The sequence below is a fragment of the Urocampus carinirostris genome, chromosome 2 (assembly GCF_059441175.1).
Source record: "Urocampus carinirostris isolate Australia breed hairy pipefish chromosome 2, RoL_Ucar_1.0, whole genome shotgun sequence".
In the NCBI taxonomy this organism is placed as follows: Eukaryota; Metazoa; Chordata; class Actinopteri; order Syngnathiformes; family Syngnathidae; genus Urocampus; species Urocampus carinirostris.
The window spans coordinates 19,063,225-19,081,627 of NC_142350.1; the positions used below are offsets into that span (position 1 = coordinate 19,063,225).

Genomic DNA, 18,403 nt, shown 5'->3' on the forward strand with positions numbered 1-18,403 from the left:
TGTAAGTTTTTTTGTCCGTTTTTTTTGTTGTGTTTTGGTCAAGTTTTATATGTAATTTTTTTTCCCCCTCAACATTTTGTGTGTGTGTGTTTTTAATGGGATCGTCTCTTGTCACCTTTTGGTCATCAAACAACACCTTTAAAGTCAACAACACGAAATCCCTGTGGGAAAAAAATCCATATTTAACATTCACAAGAGGAGTGGGGGCGTCTCGGTTCTCTCCCTAGAGCCGGTTTCACATAGCCGTTTCCCTCGCAAACCACACATCACGACTGTAATTACGGTAACCGTACGGTAATCACACCTACGCGCAGTCAGCCTAGCCGAAAACCGAGAAGTTTGATTAAATCTCCTTATGTGAGCTTATGTGTTTCTGCCACGTTGTAGCTTTTTTGGCGTACTTTAATCCAATGACTTTGGAAAACCTTGTTAGTTTTTCATATTTTTTTCAGCTTCGGAGATAGCAACATGCTAACTAGCGAGCTGATGTTAGCATGCTAATGTAAACAATTTTCAAGGCTTTTGCGGCAACATGGCGGACTCGCCGCCGCTATCAGGAGTGAATGTAGTTCTGGTGATGGCGTATGGAAGTTTGGTGGGTTCAAGATACGATTCTCACCCGCCTATAGATAATGCAATGGTGTTTATGCTAACTCTTGTTTTCAAAGGTGTTTGTGCTGCTCTTCATCTTTGTCAAAAGGCAAATCATGCGTTTTGCGATGAGATCCCGCCGCGGTCCCCACGCGCCTATCGGCCACAATGCTCCAAAGGTTAACGCATGCAAAATAATGAATATTATGCTATTTGAAAACAATTGAATCTTGCAATGTGCTTCTAATAGGGTCTGCGGGAACAGATCGACTCCCGGTTGTCTCAAGTTCACGAGATCCGTTTCGAACCTCGTCTCCTGCCCGAAAATGATGCCAGGCTCAGGCGTGGATCACAGCTCAGTGAGTTTGTCTCATCTCATTAGCTGCACCGCTTATCCTCAGTAGGGTCGCGGGGGTGCTGGAGCCCATCCTAGCTATCTTTGGGCAGTGGGCAGGGGACACTGGTTGCCAGCCAATCGCAGGGCACACGTGGACAGACAACTCACTCGCTCAGTCACACCTAGGGACAATTTGGACCGGCCAATTGAAATGCATGTCTTTGGAATGTGGAGTGCCCGGAGGAAACCCACGCAAGCACGGGAAGAACATACAAACTCCGCACAGGAAGTCCGGTCGCTGGATTTGAACCCACACAGGAGGTTCCCGAGACCTTAGAACTGTGCCGCACACGCGCTAACCACTGCTCTGCCATGCTGCCCCGAGTTTGTTTGTTCCTGGTTCAATTTCCTCCCAAGCATTGATTTTAACAGGATTCGTACAGGGCCTTGAAAGCCTCGTTTTTTTAACGTAGTGTTTTCAAGGATAGATAAGTGTTGAGTTTTGGGTGAAGTGTTTTCGTGTTTATAGTCAAGTCTACTTAAAAACGACACTGGCACTTTTGCTTTGCAATTGCCAATTGTTTTTCCCTCTTGATTAATGGCAGCTGGCATTAGTTTGTATTATTTGCATTGTGCCATGAAGCGTCATCGCCCCCTATGGGTCATGCCCAAGACGGGTGCATGCTACACCTAAACAGGACACTATGTGTATTAGTGCAATGAATACATATTACTTATGAACTATTATTATGGACCATGCATAAAATTAGGGTAGTGTTTCCCAGTGGTAAATTATAATGCAAGGGTAGGGAACCTATGGCTCGGGCGCCATATATGGCTCTTTTCATGAGTATGTATGGCTCCGAAATAAAATGTAATTATTGCACATCTCTTTGTGGCGTTCCAAAGTAAAGTGATTTCATCCTGATTTTGGTCCATATAAAGCCGAAGCAACTTTACGCAGAAGTTCGATAAGAAACCATTTCAACTGATAAATAAAAACGCTGGCAAACGACTTTCATTGGGTGAGCGGTACAGGTGGGCGGATCCCTGCACACAGCGCAAGGCACTCTCTCTCTCTCTCTCTCTCTCTCTCTCGCTCTCGCTCTCTCAGTGCAGCCTACACCGAAAGTGAATATGACGATATGCTTATCGTTTGCAGTCATTTGTGACATTTTTAAAAAATAACTTTGCATGCACATTGTTTTGAAACCATTGAGGACAAATTTCATGGAAAAAAATTGCCTCGACACTCTTAACTGAAGGTGAAAGACAAATTGTAAATGGCATATTTACATTAATATGGGACACAGGATTTGGCATTATTATCATTTCATACATTTGATTAAATCATCAAATGACACAGTGAAATAAATAAAATGTGCTGAAGAATTAGCTTTTGTCTAGAGAGCGTGTTTGGCAGTTTTTTTCAATTTTGTCTGAAAATATATGATGTGGCTCTCTCAATTTCTTTTTAAAACATTTTTTGCTTTTATGGCTCTTTGGGTCAAAAAGGTTCCTGACCCCTGTTATAATGGGAAGAACTGCAACTGAAAATGAAAGATAAATATTCTTTTTATTATTGCTTAAGATCTAAAAATCATAGATAATTCATGATCCGCTTTTAATAAGCAGGGGAGTATCGCATAGATTTGTAACGACAGTTGTTACAAAAGTTTACTAATGACGCGTTACGGAGAAAAGTAATTGTGCTCCAGGGACGCGTTACGAAGCAACACGTTAGTTCTCTACCACCAATGCCGAGACCAAACCCTGATATTAAATATTACTGTATTTTAGGTTGCTACAACTACCTGCACAGGATGAAAGCCTTGGATGCTATTAGAGACTCAGGTAAGTCTCCCACTGCTCACCCTCAAACATCATTTTGGATTTAATTGAAGTTTTGTTACCTTTTTAACATTCACTTCCACCGACGGTAACGGGGAAAAATTATAGACATTACATTACACACACAAAAAACAGCAGAATGCTAGACATACATACTTTTGTATAGTGAGGTAGTTGCAGAGGGGATCAGGCTTTCCTTTATTGTCCTGTATCTGCGCCCTAATGGAAGCGTATTTGAAGTGGTCCACCGTTTCAACTGTTAGTGTGTTTATGATGTTTGGGGAGGCGGATGAACGATATTCATTTTGTTTTATTGCCATTAATTTCAATGTTGGCGGCTGTGCATGATTCTGTGGAATGTTTTATGTAGTCCAAAACGGATTGACGGTCAGAGAGGAGTGCAAGAATGGATGTAGAGTCTGAGTGTTATAGATATGTTGTGGTGGGTGAAATCCTGCGGCAGTCATTGGTGTAGAGCAGGGGTCTCCAAGCTTTTTGAGGCCGAGAGCAATTTCAAGGGAGCGAAGTAACACAAAGGGCACCTTGATAGCGCACTTCCGAAACAAGAATTGAATGAAATTAATTAAATTTTCTATCTTACTGGTATTTTACATGAGGACTGATTTTCAATGATTTATAATGATTCAACAAGGTAGGAAACGGATAAACATGTTGACTGCAATATTTGATTTCTTCTTTACCTTTCAATTGTTTTAATTACAAATGCTCAACAGGAAACAAAAAAAAATGACAACTTTCATAACATTTTCAGGAAATCACGTTACATTTTTCAAGGCGCTATCATTAGTTTCTGTTCAATGAACTCTGCACCATGTGATAAATTGTGTAGGAACAAAAACTCTTGTTAAATCAAATACAAACAAAATATCACATTTCTACTACTCTATCACTAAAGGTGCAGCTATTAAAACTAAACATATATTTTAAAATTGACACATTTTTTTAACAGTTTTTCTATGTTTGAACTCCACCGCGTGGTGCCAGGCGGGTAATTAGCTTGGAAGCTTTTGTGACAAGGGGTGTAATGGGGCGCCACATTGTGCCACTAATGAGAAGGTTTTCTTTCACATTAAAAAAAAAAATCTTACTCCAATTCAATACAAAAAGTATACGGTTTCTTCCCTTTCCCGCCATGTTTATGTATGTAGAAATCGATTTCCGCTCGTTTGCGATGCTCAAGATCGAGGCTGCGATTGTCATGTGCACTCACCTCTGCCCCATGTTACATCAGAGTACTCAGATTATCAAACTCGGCTACTCTGATCTCTTTTTCGGTTTTATATATATTTATTATACATTTTGTATTTTACATCACTGGAAATGCAATTTAAATAAAATATCTGTACAATTTAATCACATTTTGTGATTAGGTCTATTTTTATAAAAGGCCCGCGATAATGTCGCCGCGGGCGTCAGCGTGCCCGTGAGAATGGGGTTGGCGACCCTTGTGTAGAGTGTATACAGAAAAGGGCTCAGCACGCATCCCTGTGGAACCCCAGATTTGATAGTAAGAACCATGGATCTGGCTGAGCCCACTTTTACTGTCTGTAGTCCATCTGTGAGGAAAGTTGTGGGGGAGGTGGATCTGTCGAGGGGGGATATTGAGATGGCTAAATTTCTGGATCAGTTCGTGCTTTTGTAGGAAGTTATAGACGGGTGAAATCTACAAAGAGGATCCTGGGGATTATAGATGCTGGAGGTGTGGATGTAGCTCTAATCTACATCATGTGTTTTTCTTTTTTTCACTAGGCATCCCTCTGGAGGAGATGTGCAACAGCCCCTGCGCTTTCACAGGCCGAAGTTTCCGCATCTGGCTGATGGAACTGCGAAATTCTCACTCGCTGATCAAAAGCAGCCACGGTGGACTTATTGACCGTTTGCTGGAAGGTTACGACAGCGCCCGCCACGGCACCGGGGTGCGATTCAACACACGAGCATTTGGTTTGGGATCCCAGATCTTACAGTTCTGTTGTCCTGTTTTAGGTCTTTGGAGAAGTAGAATTTTTGGATTATCAACAGGCGCTCAACGAATTAGCAGATGTGTAAGTAGCAATTACTTTAAGATTCTTAGGGCAAGGAACGGTCACAGTCACGTTGTGGTTCTGCTTCGAGGTTTTTGCGCAAGTATCCTATTTTCCTGACTATAAGGCCCACATAAAAAACTCTTTGGCCAGAAATTTGAAAGTGTGGCTTATAACCCTGTGCTCCTTACATATATAGCGGTAGATAAGGTTAAAAATGCATAAAGTGATTATAGGTGTGCGTTACTACTCAAGGTTTTACCGTATATTATCATTATCGATGAACCTTGCTGACCAAACTCGCAAAACATAATACGCAACGGGATTTCAACCCAGGTCAAACAATGGAAAAATAACATTTGGAATTGAATGCGTTAACTGGTTTATTTTAACAGTTGAGTGGATGTCATTTTACACCTAAACCAACTCCACGCGCTATACAAACTCTACACTTCTGTCTAGCGTCTGATGTGAGCATTTGGTTTACATTTATTTATAAAAAAAATCGACTTTTGATAGAGAATATTAAGAGCGAGCCCAATTTTTATACACGAACAAACACGATACTGTAGTCTTGACTTCATGCGCCTTATAGTGTGGGAAAATACGCTAATATATATATATTTTTTTTTTGCACTTCCTGTCTCAGAGTGAAAGCCTACTGGAGTAACAGCACCGTGGAGCAGCAGCATCAATCTGCAGCCAAAGACTTGACGGGATCCCCGGCTCGCAACGCTCCGTCCACCATCCAGGTGACCTACCTACCGTCCACGGGCCCGCGCAGCAAAAGGCCCAAACATTTCCTGGAGCTTAAGAGTTTTAAAGACAACTACAACACACTGGAAAGCACTTTGTGACTGTTAATAATAGGGTTCGTTTTGCACTTGAATGTTAATGTGTTTTTAAGGATTGATAAGTGCTTGAAATTTGGGTGAAGTGCTTGTAAATGTATGAAATAGTTTTCATGTTTCTCAATTAGTCCGCTTAAAAATGACGCAAGCACTGCTTTATGGTGGCTTTGCTTTGCCATTACATTTCTTCCCTCGTGATTAACAGAATCTTGCATTAGTTTGTATGGCATTGTGCCATGAAGCGTCGTCGCCCCCCCCACCGAATCAGGACTCCAATGTGTATTAGTGCAAGGAATACATATTATTCATGGACATTCATTATTGGCCATTCCAAAAATGAAAGTAGCATCTTATAGTGGTAGAAAGTAATGGGAAAAACTTCCTGCAACTGAAAATGTATGTAAGCTACATATTACAGTGTTTTTACCCAACACTTATATCGGGGCTGTATTAGCTCAGGAGGTAGAGTACTCGTCTGGGGATCAAGAGAGCGCGGGTTGAATCCTGGCTCCTCCCAATGTCGAAATGTCCTTGAACCCCTCCCCCCCTCGACAGATCCACTGAACCCCTAATGCCCCCAATAAGCAGGCTGGCAGCCTTGCATGGCTGCACGGCCGCTATTGATGTGCGAGTGTGTGTGAATGGGTAAATGTGAAGCGCTATATAAATGCAGATCATTTCATGATATAGGGAGGGAGTTGTAGAGTTGTCTCTCAACAAATATTTACTCAAGATCTAAAAATCACATGTCCAGGTAAATGCACATGTTGGATTAAAAACACATCTCTAAATTGCAGATATATTTGTGGCGTTTTGAAATACATGATTGACACTAGATTTCTTCATTTACTGGCTTTGAAAGTACTTAAAAGTGCTTGAATATCGCCATGAAAAAAGTATAAACCCTGGAGTTTGAGCAGGGTGTTTTTTGTTGTGACATTGGTGTAAATATAATTTATTTCATTGTTTCAGACTAAAATGTTTTGTGAACGAATGTTTTTTTGCCAGATGTTTTGATGTCCACTAGAGGGCGATTTTGCGTTTACAAATGCGGATCCGGAACTAAACAGAAAAATAAATCACGTAATGTTGTACAAAAGCAATTGTTCACTTTTTTTTCTTTTTTTTTTTTTACAATATATGTATTTGCATATTAAAATTATTCTCCTGAGATTTTACCGTAATATTTTGTTTTAGCTCAAATGTAAACTTCTGAAAATAATATGACTCACCAAAACATCCTTTGTTCTATTAATTCCTTGAGCAAAAATTACACGTGTCGAAATCTAAATACAAAATGAAAAGAAGTATTCTCACAAAGATAAAACTTTATTGTCCAAAAGTACTTTTTATAATTCCGTTTTCAGCATATCCTGTTACACTTGAAATGGACAAATCTTTGAAATTCAGTCACTTGCATTTTAATTTGCACCTTATTTGTCCACAGACTGAGTGCACTCCAGTGTATCATCTCCCTCCATTTTCGTTCACTCTGAGTATCAATTGGAGCTAACCTACAGTGCCTAGCAAAAGTATGACTTTTTGTCATATTGCCACAATTCAGGACTGAAACTTAGCCAAAAACGAATATTTTCTAAGAATCAACACGTGAGAGACAATTGTGAAGTGGAACCTGATTTTTTTTTCAATATATATTTACAACAAAAGTACTGAAAGTTGGTGTTGAAAAATATTGTTCTCTCAGCTCAGCCAACTGACTAACTCCACAAGTTCCACGATGACTTCTGAATGATCCAAGGTTGACCTAGATGACATATATATATATATATATATATATATATATATATATATATATATATGTTTCCTCCTGCATTTGTATACATATTTAATATTTCAACGCTGCTGTGCATCTCTGATTGGATACTAACTGCATTTTGTTGCCTTGTCTTTGTGACTTGTGCAGTAAGTCACAATAAAGTTGAATCTAATCTAATCAATGACCTGTGGGTTATTAAGTCTGTTTCAGTGCACCTCCTCTGTAATTTTCACAAACCTCTGAGCTAGAAGAAACTAGCATTATGAAGACCAAAGAACACACCAGGCTGTTCCTAGATAAGTTGTGGAAAAGTTTAAAACAGGAATGGGATACAAAGAGATTTCCCAACATTTTCTCATGTCAGGGAGCACTGTGCAAGCGATAACATCAAAATTGAGAGCACATAAAACCACGACAAACCTACTAAAAACTAGTTGTCCCTCAACAGTTTTTGATTCAGCACATTATTCGTTAGCGCAATATCAAATGTTAAATACATTTGGTTTCTTTTCACGAATGCATCTCTCATGTTGATTCTTGGAAAATATTTGGAGTTTTTTTATCAATCTGTTCGAAGCCTGAAAAATGGCGATTTATCACTTTTGTGATGCACTGAATCTACAGGCGTTATGAATGTTGACGGAGGGGTGGCGATTAGCAATGAGATGCTAAGCACTGGTTAAATCCATATCAACACAATGGCTGCTCTCCATTCAAGACTTGATCTCGATGACTTTGATGAAGGGGAGGGACTTGCTGCTGTGCATGGACGGCAACAGCGGTTTGCTAAAAGAAAAAAAAAGAAGAAAGTTAAAAGTAATTTCTGGATTGGTGCAAATAGCTTAGGGAGTGATGTCAAACATGAAGCCCGCGGTCTGGATCAGGCCCAGATTGAATCCGGCCCACGAGAGAACGCTGAGAGAATTGCAAGAGAAAAACGAGCTGCCGTTCTATATATGTCCATTGGATGGCCAAGCCACTCACATTACACCTGGAGCTGTATTTATTGCCCTCTTTCTCCCTTACATTCTGCCCCTCTCTTTCTCTCTGATGTGCTCTTTCTTCCCTCTCTTTTTTCTTCCTCTCTCACTTTCCCTCTCAGTCTTTTTTTTCTTTTTCTCTGCCCCTTTGTCTTTTCTCCTCTTTTCTCTCTTTTGTCTTTTCTCTCTTCTTTCTTTCACTGTCTTTCTCTCTCACTATCTTTATCACTTTTTCTCTTGTATTTTTCTCTTTCTGTCTCACAGTCTCATTTTCCCCTTTCTTTGTCTCATTTCCTGCACCCTCTATTGCTCTCCCTCTTTTATTTCTCAGTTTTCCCTCTCTTTTTTCGCTTTCTCTCTTGTTCTCTTGCAAGTTCTTTCGCTCATCCTTTCCTATCTTTTCTCTTTCTCCCTTCCCCTTTCTCCCCTTTCTCCCACTTGTTTTCTCTTTTTCCATTGTGCACTCTCGTACTCCCTTTCTTTCACTTCCATCCACTAGTCTGGTCCCCGTAAGATCGTTTTTTTCAACCATGTGTACCCCGAGCTCCAATGAGTTTGACACCCCTGGGCTGAAGGAAGTGTAAATCCACCTGTAGATGACGACGGGCTTATTCTCAGCGCTCTTGAGGGGTGGAGGGTCCCGGCCAGCCAGGAAGTGTTCCATGTGGTCGTGCATCTCTCGGTTCTGCGCGCGCGTTGTTAGCATTGACAAAAAAAAAAGCTTAATGATTTACAATTACCGTAATATCCGGACTATAAGGAGCACCCAAAAATCCCAAATGGGCCAGAAATAAAGCGTGCATTTATTACCCGGTGCGGCTCACTTACTGCAAAATACAAGTGGGTCAAATTGGAAATGCATACAGTATTTGTGTGCGTTACTACACGGAGTTTTACGCTGTATTTGTGCAGTGATTAAACAATCTCTAAACAATCGCAAAACAATGTAGGCAAACGGAAGCGAACCCAGGTCCCGGCAGTGGAAGCAGTGTAACTTGATTAGTAGACCACCAGTAGTAAAGATTAAGGCTGGGCAGATAAAACCATATAACGATATTATTGATACTTAGCAAGTATTTGGATCAAGACTATTGTCCTGGGATGCCTACTTTGCTCCTTCACCAATTTCCTCGACGCATCACTTTGCTCCATAGATTTTGAGCCCCTTTTCGTCTCCCACCCAGCGCCCTCGGCTACTCTCAGTTTTTGCTCAATTACTAACAGGCAGACTTTTACCACCTCTCAATCTGTGCCACCACCTCTATCAGAAGCTTAAAAAATGACAAAAGTACCACGTAGTGCAGACTGTTTTCCAACTTCAGAAAAGGACAATGGCATGTGTTATTTGTGTGGTGATGTGGTCTGCTACTGTGGCATTACCACAAATTGACATAAACGCAGGAAAAAATCTCACCCCTGCAGAGAGCAACGAGCAGCAACAAAAAATATAATCATGTTACTGTTCCCAAACAAAAACATGTAAATCGGTTGTCACTATGGCAACAGAGCCAGTGAGAGACAATTAATACTTGATTTGCACCGCTGATTATTTTCAAAATATTGGGCAATGGAAAGTTCTTTGGTTGTCCTGCTGATATTGTTATACCAGCTTTTGTATTTTGTTACATTTGTGATTTTTAGGTCTGACTGTCTCGGCTTTTGTTCTGAAAGAGTTGTCATAGAAATATTTATACTTTTTCTATCCTTTTAAAGTTTGAAATGTAGTCATTCAATAAAAAAGGAAACATTCTTGGTGCCTAAAATCTTTATGCTGTGTTTATCAAAAATATGAACTCACTCAAAAGTGGGAAGTTCAATTATTAAATGATTATTTTTAAGCAAAAATTATCGGATCGAAATCCATCCATACTATAACGTATTTACATGGATTGGATCGACATCAAAATTCCTAGGATCGCCTGCCCCTGGTACAGATAACATAGGAAAAGGCTTTACATTTGATCTCATTATGACACTATTCTTACAGTGCCAGAAACAAATGCTAGAAATGAAGAAAAAAACAAAGTAGTACTGAAAGATATGAATAAAAGCAATGTCTGATTCATCATCTGATGCACCAAAGAGTGGTTTCCCTTCTTTTGCTTTGCGAAACACACACGGATACATTACCTCATACAGCAGTTTTAACTGCATGCGCCTTATGCATGAAAAATATATGTCGACAGACCTTTTTGGGGGGGATGCGCCTCATAATCCGGTGCACCTTATAGTGCGGAAAATATGATACACCGTTGAGGGTCTCACCTCGGCTTCCAGGAAGGCCACCTTCTCTTCCAGATCCCCGATGACTCGTTCCCGTTCCTGGAGAACGGTGCGGGAGTTCTGCAGCTGCGAAGCGGATACACGCGTGTATTCACGTAAAAGAGTCACGTTGAGTGTGCCCAGAATGGCTAATCAAGGAGCTCGGTTCGAGTCATAATGACTTGAGGCGCTTTTGAAAGTGATTTCCTCCGCTCGAGTATTCCAGAGTAGCGTAATTGCAAGGTTAAGTGCGTGTGCGTGTACCTGCTCAATCATGTGGCGCACTTTCCTCTGCTGACTTTTCAGCATGTCATCCAGGTGGTGGATCTTCTCCTTCAGGACTGCCATCTCCGTCTCCAACTGGCTGCATCTGAACAGTCATACAGTAGGACGCCTTCAGACAAGCTTCATTTGGTCCACCATCGTTCTTGTAGCTCGGATTGGTCGTGTGCCGTACGCATTTTTCGATATGAATTCGTTAAAAACTAAATGGTCCGTTCCTGACCTCCTAAAAGCATCCAAGTTAACCCTAAATAGCTATAAAACATCTTCCTGATGCTTCCGATGCTGATGGGCAGCAATCTCGAGCGTCCTCTCGTTATTTATTCCAAATAAAACTTGTATAGCGAATTTCTCGTGATTAGAAGTGCTCGTTTAAAGAGTGACCAGTAGTGGTAGGATCATGGACCAGGTTCAGGCTTGAAATGTCAATCATTTAGGCCGGCCTGGCCGGGCTTATGTCTCGCAGTTTTTTTTTTCTCCGTGGATGATCTGCTCTGCGTGCACTTACTTTTATTCAGGTCATTATTTAGATGACCGCTTTTTACTTCTACTTGAGTAATATTCTTCTGAAGTAACAGTACTTTTACTTGAGTAACACACTGCAATTCGGCGCTGAAATGCGGACTTTGGCGCCAAAGGTATATTATTCAGATACATTTATCATAAAGAGCGTGCTTACCAAACTATCAGCTTAACTCCAAATCACTAAATCCAAAGAAATTTCCATCCTTGGTATCACGGTAGAAGATGCACCCGCTTCCTCTTTTCACCTCCCTTCGGGGATGAATAAAGTATCTATCTATCTATCTATCTATCTATCTACCTACCTCTGCGTGGTTTACGTCAGATGTCATTTGCGCTTCTCGCCAATAGCTTACAAGCTTTACAAACTCTTTTTGCTTTTTTGTCAAATGTTTCACTATTTGCACCTTATAATCTGCAGAATCTGATTTTCTTTCCGATGCCAATTTGTTCAGTTTCTTTCCGCTGCACTTCTCTGAAATGAGCACCGAAGTGTTCATTTCGGCGCAGCACGTACCTCGGCGCCCAAGTACACACTTGATTTAAGGGACCGAGTCCGAAGTTACCCGGAAGCTGCAAACTTCGGCTCCAAAGTACGCACGGCACCGAAGTAAAAAACAACTTTCGTTTACAAAGGTACCATATGCTCCTTATGTCTTATGTGTCTGCACAGTCTATGTGTCGTACCGTCTACTTGTGTGTCTTAGTGTAGTGTGTCTTAGCATTGTGTTTTTTTTTTTTTTTATCTTCTAGACACTGAGGGTTGATAGTAACGTAATGTCAATTCTCTATTTTGCTGCAGAGTTTACAATAAAGCTGACTTTGACTCTGACTTTTCAGGTTTCAGGTTTATTTTGGGCCAGGTCCCTCGAATCCAGTTAATCGGGCTGTTCCGGGCTTATATACCCGCAGACCGTGTTGGGTCAGGCTGGATATTTTCGTCCCAGTCTTACCTCCAGTAACCACTGTACTACAAAGTCGTTTACAAACTAAGTGCGACGCTACCTGTCATCCCTCGGCTCTCCGCTGCCGCGCCCAGCCCGGAGCCGCTGTAGCTCGGCCTCACCGGTGGCCATTTTGTCGCGCAGCAGCCTGCTCTCGGCCTCCATGTTTCCCAGCAGCCTTTGCAGCTCTTCCGCCTGCAGGCTACGGTCTGCCGACTCCGCCTCCGCCCGCTGGAGACGCTCCGACTGCGCCTCCAAACGCGCCCGTTGCTCCTCAGACTCTGCCTGTTAAGGAAAGTGGAATACATTTTTAAGTCTTGCTTTGGATAGTATTAGCCTAGCTGTAAGAAGCCTTAAGTGGTCTCAAACTCGGGGACTGCAGGCCCCTGGTCTTTGTATGAATGTTTAATGAATACATGTCAGTTAATGCAAGCTGATTGCCAGAAAAAGATCCTAGATTGTAGATAGTAACATCTCAAATAAGCAGCAAGATAGTGCCTTTATCAATTACATTAAAGACAATTTTAATTCTAATTTATCTTAGTCCTGTGGATCAGCGCTACACATAGATTGTGTGAGCCACTTTGTGGACTATATGTGTGGGACTTTTTCACCTCGTGTACAACGCCACTTCAAATCAGGTAATTGACAAGTTAAATAAACGAGAAAAAGTGTCTCAGATGACTAGTTCATATTTACAGAAGCTAAGTCCACGCATAAGTTAAACTTGAGAAGAATTGACTTTCCTTGGCTTGCATCCACCTTAAAAGGTGCTGTACCGGAATTTGAAACTGTTACCCTCTGGCGCCATCTTTTGGCTTAAAGTCATAATCGCAGGCTCCGTCAGCTCATTCCTCAAGTACCTCCATTACTTAGACGCGCTCTATCAACTCTTCTTTTTTTCATCTTTCTTAGGGTTTTAGTTGGCGTTTTGGACTGAAATTGAAAAATACCTTTTCTTTTAGCATTTTATCAACATGAACAAAAACCCGTGGGGGTGAGCATTGCATTCCTATAACAATTTACCACTGGGAAACGCTATCTTAACTTTTTTGCATGGCCAATAATAAATGTCCATAATTTATGCTTAATCTTTGCACAATACACATTTCATTATTTCATAGTACAAAAGCTTCCCTACTTACGAACGAAATAGGTTCTGGACGATCGTTCGTAAGTGGAATTTGTTCATAAGTTGCTTCAGTGCTATATTTTTTATGTTTAAGGCTTGTATAAGTAACCTGTATTGTTTTGAAACTGAAAAATAAATGTTTAATTAATAATATGCTCTTTGAAGTTACAAAGCAGGCTGAATGATTAAGCATAGTACAGAAAAACAAAGCTAAACATTAGACGTTGACGTTCTGTGGTCTGTGAAGCCCTTTGAGACTCCTTGTGATTAAGGGAGTCACAAATAAACATGACTTGACTATAAAGATAAATATAGTTAAGTTTAACTTACTTTTGGAAGGATGGGCTTCAAGAGTAAATGGTAAATGGTCTGCATTTATATAGCGCTTTTCAAGTCAATGAAGACTTCCCAAAGGGCTTTACAATGTGCTTCACCCATTCACACACACACACACACCAATACCAGCCATGCAAGGCGTCGAGTCAGGCTACTTCCTCCTCCGTGGTAGAAAGTGGGCAAAAAAAAAAAAAGCGACCCAACCATTTTCTCAACCGCATCAAGCTTTCTTATTCAACTTTCATTTCAAAAGAAACGGCTCGCCTCTTCTTTACACTTTACACCAACCATATTGAATGGATGCACGAGATATTAAACGATAAAAATGTCAAAGTTCTTAGCGACCTGGGGATACAGTATATAATGTTTACACACAAAATAGAGAGTGGAAACGGATTTCTTCTTCGGGGTGAATGCTGGGTGACCTCTCACAGCGTCACACGCCGGTAGCGGCGGAAAGAAGCACTAGAGTACTGTCCTGTACTCGGAAAAAGGAGCATACAATACAAAATGTAACTTATAGCAATGTCTGGATATTTTTTGACATCCAGAATAAAATGTTCGTATCTTCTGTTTTTCTTAAGTCGAATGGTCGAGAGTAGGGGAGCGTCTGTACCCTGTTTAGGTGTAGCATGCAACTGTCCTCTTGGGCAGGCCTGCAGGGGGCAATGACGCTTCATTGGTTAATACCACCCAAAATAATGCCAGCTGCCATTAATCATGGAGGACCAACAAATGCAAAGCCACCAGAGAGCAGTGTCGGCGTCATTTTGAGGCAGACTTGTTGAGAAACATGGCAACAGTTTCAAGCACTTACAAGCACTCCATCCAAAATTCAAGCCCTTTCCAAACCTTGAAGATACCATAACAAAATTCAAGCATTATCAAGGATTTCAAGCACCCCTACAAACCCTGTTTATACTAGCCAAATCTAACATAAACTGTCTTAATCTAAACCAGCCATGTCCTGATTATCTTTTTTATTTAGTTTTGGTTTACTTAGCCTGACTTCACCTTTACAATGAGATTTAATGGAAGCATTTCAAAGGAAAGTTCTCAAACTGACACACTTACTTTCAGGCGCTCTTTTTCCTGCCGGTGCCGACTCTCCATGTCCTTCATCTGCGCATAGAGCCGCCTGGTCTCTTCCCTAAGGTACTCCACATGATTATCGTCGCCGCCCTGATGAAGCACGAAAAAAACGTGACTGTTAAAAAATATTTGAAAGTAGATCTTCTGCCATGGTGGAGAGACGGCACAGAATTCCCCACTAGCTTCCGGCGCTTGTGTGACAGCTTTTCGATATGATCTCGGCTGAGACTTTGCAGTGTGTCTTCGATAATGAACTGGAAATTTGATTTTTTTTTTGTGTGTGTGGGTGAGCCGGAAAGCTCCGCATAAGGGATTCTTTCATCGTTTGGATGTGCGGCAGTGATTTTCTCCAACGGTAAAGAAGCAGAAAGATATACCGTCCTTCCCGGACTATAAGGCGCATCTAAAAACCCAAAATTGGCCAGAAATGTGAATGTGCCCCTTATAACCCAGGGCAACTTATATACACTGCAAAATACGGTGGGTACGATTTTAAATGAATACAGTATTTATACAAGTGCGTTACTACACGAGGTTTTAGGCTATACTATCGTATTTGTGCAATGATTGGGCCATCGAATAACATCGCCGACCATAATTGCAAAGCTTTGTATGCAACTGGTTGCAGCAGTGAGAGCGCGGACACCTAACCACTAGACCACCAGTGATAAAGATGACATATGAAAAGGCATTCGATTTTATCTCATTATCACACTATTTTTACTCATTTACCACTAAAAAAACACTACCTTATTTTTTGTATGATCCAAATTAAATGTCCATGACTGATATGTAATCCTTGCACCGATACACATTTCCTAGTGCCCTGTTTGGGTGTAGCATTCACCTTTCCTCTTGGGGGCAACCCGTAAGGGCGATGATGCTTCAAAGGACAATGCCATACAAACTAATGCCAGCTACCTTTAACCACGAGGGAAGTAGAAAATGCAATGGCAAAGCCGAGCCACCGGAGAGCAGAGAGTAAATTTTAGGCAGAGAAGCATGGCAACAATTTCACCCTAAATTACGAACTATAGAGGGCACCTGATTATGAGCCGGACCCAGTACATCATTAAAGGAAAAACCATTTCGTACATACATAAGCCGCACCTGACTATAAGCCGCATGTGCCCACTTTGAAACACGAGATATTTACAATGAAAGACGGTACACAGAGTCTTATCAGTATACGGTACCCCAACCCCTCAACGTTCCGACGGTAGGCTGGCAGACTTTTAAAAAACAGATACGTGTCCGAGCGATGTCACCAGTCACTGAAATACATCATGCCACTTATCATTGGATGGCTTAAACTCCTGGGATTCAAGATATGAAGACTGTTTCAAAATATACCAATCAGAGAAACATCATGATCAGTCTGAAACAAGATACCGGAAACTATAAAGCCGCCTTAACTCACCGTTACGTGCACTGGCCGTCTAACTTCTTTTGAATGTCCGCAAAATGGTTTAGTTACATCAAGGACAGCCCATAGAATCCAACCGTATAAAATATTTACTCCAAAACATACGATGATGTCGACAGATATACAGAAAATCCGCTCAAAACACTTCGTCGGACGTTACTTCTTGTAATCCGTTCGATACGCCACATTATTTCCGTTGACAGATAGACGAAAATTATTCCCAATTGGGTACTTAGCCCTCCCCTTTCGATTGACACATTTTCAATGATGAGGGTCTGTTGATGCTAGTTTTATTCATGCATAAAGCATGAAGTTACATGATACTTGCGTCTTCCGCATATATTCCACCAGGTCGACAGAAAAATGCATTAATCAGCCACATCATTGCATAAGCCGCAGGGTTGAAAGCTTGTGACAAAAGTCGCGGATCACAGTCCGGAATTTGCGGTAAGCATTTGCAAGCAATTCAACCAAATTTCAAGCACTTTCATCATCCTTGAAAACACAACATTGACATTCAAGCTTTTTCAAGGATTTCAAGCACCAGTACGAACCCTAATCTTACCTCATGCTCAGTATAGTTGTAATTGTTGTTTCCGTTGGTGACAGGTGTCACATTGTTAGACATGTTGTTGACCGTGTAGCCATTGGTGGGATACTGAAGGAGGGTAAATACAGTACATGTCTTAAAACAGTTGCATTTAACAAAAACTACCAGTAGTGGACAATTTATTTTATTCAACAACAAAAAAAAAACATTCACAAAACGTTTCTTCCGCTTACCTTCTTAATATTACCGTTTTGTCTGGCTGCCATCTGCTCTCTTAAGGTCTTCAGGCAGTACCTCACCTAAGAATCGTAAAATGTAGTGAAATAGGTCAAATCATTTTTTTCTTAATTTAGCTGTTCTTGTTCTACTGGCAGACCATTTTGCTGGTTTCTAATATAATCATTCCTTGTTTTATTACATTACATTTCAAAATAAATGATTAAAAAACAGACAAAAATATTTTAAATTAACATAAATAGAGATACTTTTTCTATTATTCATTTTTTAATTACTCTCCATTATAGTTCAATTGAGGTCAAGTTGGAGTTACTTGGACTCATTTTAAATATTACTTGCCTATTTTTGCCATCTGCCAAATCTGATTGTTTTGCTCATTTTAAAGGGACACTGTGTATTATTTGAATACTAAATGTTGCTGTATTGTGTAGTTTGTATAAATAGCATTTGGTAAGGGGTAATTTCCGCCCCAGATGAAAAAGATAGTACAACTAGGAGGTGCTAAATAATACAAACTGTCCCTTGAAGTACTATTATTGTTTATTTAACTTGAAAAAAAACTATAGTAAAACGAGAATAAAACTTAATACGAGCAATAAATGGAACAGGAAACTATCCTTTTGACTTGTGCACACAACTAGACCTACAGTTGCCGCCCCGGTAAAATTAAAATAATTTATGTCTATAGCTGTCAAAAGTTTCTTCCCTAGGGCCATCATCGCCCTAAACAAGTGTGCAAAACTGTGGAAAAAAAAGAAAACTTGTGACTTTTGCCGCTGCTAAGGTTATTGCCCTACTTTTCATTGCTCTCTTGTTATGCTGCACTATTATTATAACTTGCGCCAGTCTCCAAGAACTATATTGTAAATATTTTTGTATAATTATTCTGACAGTCCTTATAATAATCTTATTCTTCTCTTTAAAGTGTTTATTACATGTGTACCCTGGAGGACCATGTCTAATATCAATGCATACAATGTTTCATTATGTTGATATGTCAATAAGGACAATTATATTATTTTCTATTCTTTCCTATCCTATCCTAACATATTCTAATAATAATAGGGCTGCCAGTAACACTTTTTTCAAATTATAGATTAATCGGTAGTTTTTTTTTCTTTTTTTCAACTAATCGATGTATCAGATTTAAAAAAAAACAACTAATTTCTAGTTTCCTCCTCTTGTTTCAAA

General features: G+C 40.4%; 2 protein-coding genes across 4 annotated transcripts in view; one reads left to right on the plus strand and one right to left on the minus strand.

Moving 5' to 3' along the window:
- The first annotated feature begins 253 nt into the window (after positions 1-253).
- Positions 254-6,845, plus strand: LOC148371264 (lipid transport auxiliary protein 1-like). The gene is made up of 7 exons (XM_088329253.1): positions 254-595; positions 669-770; positions 842-950; positions 2,729-2,782; positions 4,550-4,716; positions 4,784-4,842; positions 5,471-6,845. The coding sequence occupies exons 1-7, from the start codon at positions 533-535 to the stop codon at positions 5,676-5,678; spliced, it is 762 nt and encodes a 253-aa protein (XP_088185379.1). The 5' UTR covers positions 254-532; the 3' UTR covers positions 5,679-6,845.
- An 891-nt stretch (positions 6,846-7,736) lies between these two features.
- The window catches only part of tuft1b (tuftelin 1b), a 32,652-nt gene continuing 21,985 nt past the window's right edge, over positions 7,737-18,403 (minus strand). For all 3 annotated transcript variants that reach the window (XM_088329252.1, XM_088329251.1, XM_088329250.1), the window contains 8 exons: positions 17,209-17,274; positions 16,991-17,083; positions 14,982-15,089; positions 12,501-12,724; positions 10,956-11,061; positions 10,695-10,778; positions 9,020-9,114; positions 7,737-8,235 (listed from right to left, as the gene is read on the minus strand). In XM_088329252.1, coding sequence (XP_088185378.1) covers positions 8,163-8,235; positions 9,020-9,114; positions 10,695-10,778; positions 10,956-11,061; positions 12,501-12,724; positions 14,982-15,089; positions 16,991-17,083; positions 17,209-17,274 — 849 coding nt within the window. In that variant the 3' untranslated portion in view covers positions 7,737-8,162. The remainder of the gene's footprint in view (positions 8,236-9,019; positions 9,115-10,694; positions 10,779-10,955; positions 11,062-12,500; positions 12,725-14,981; positions 15,090-16,990; positions 17,084-17,208; positions 17,275-18,403) is intronic.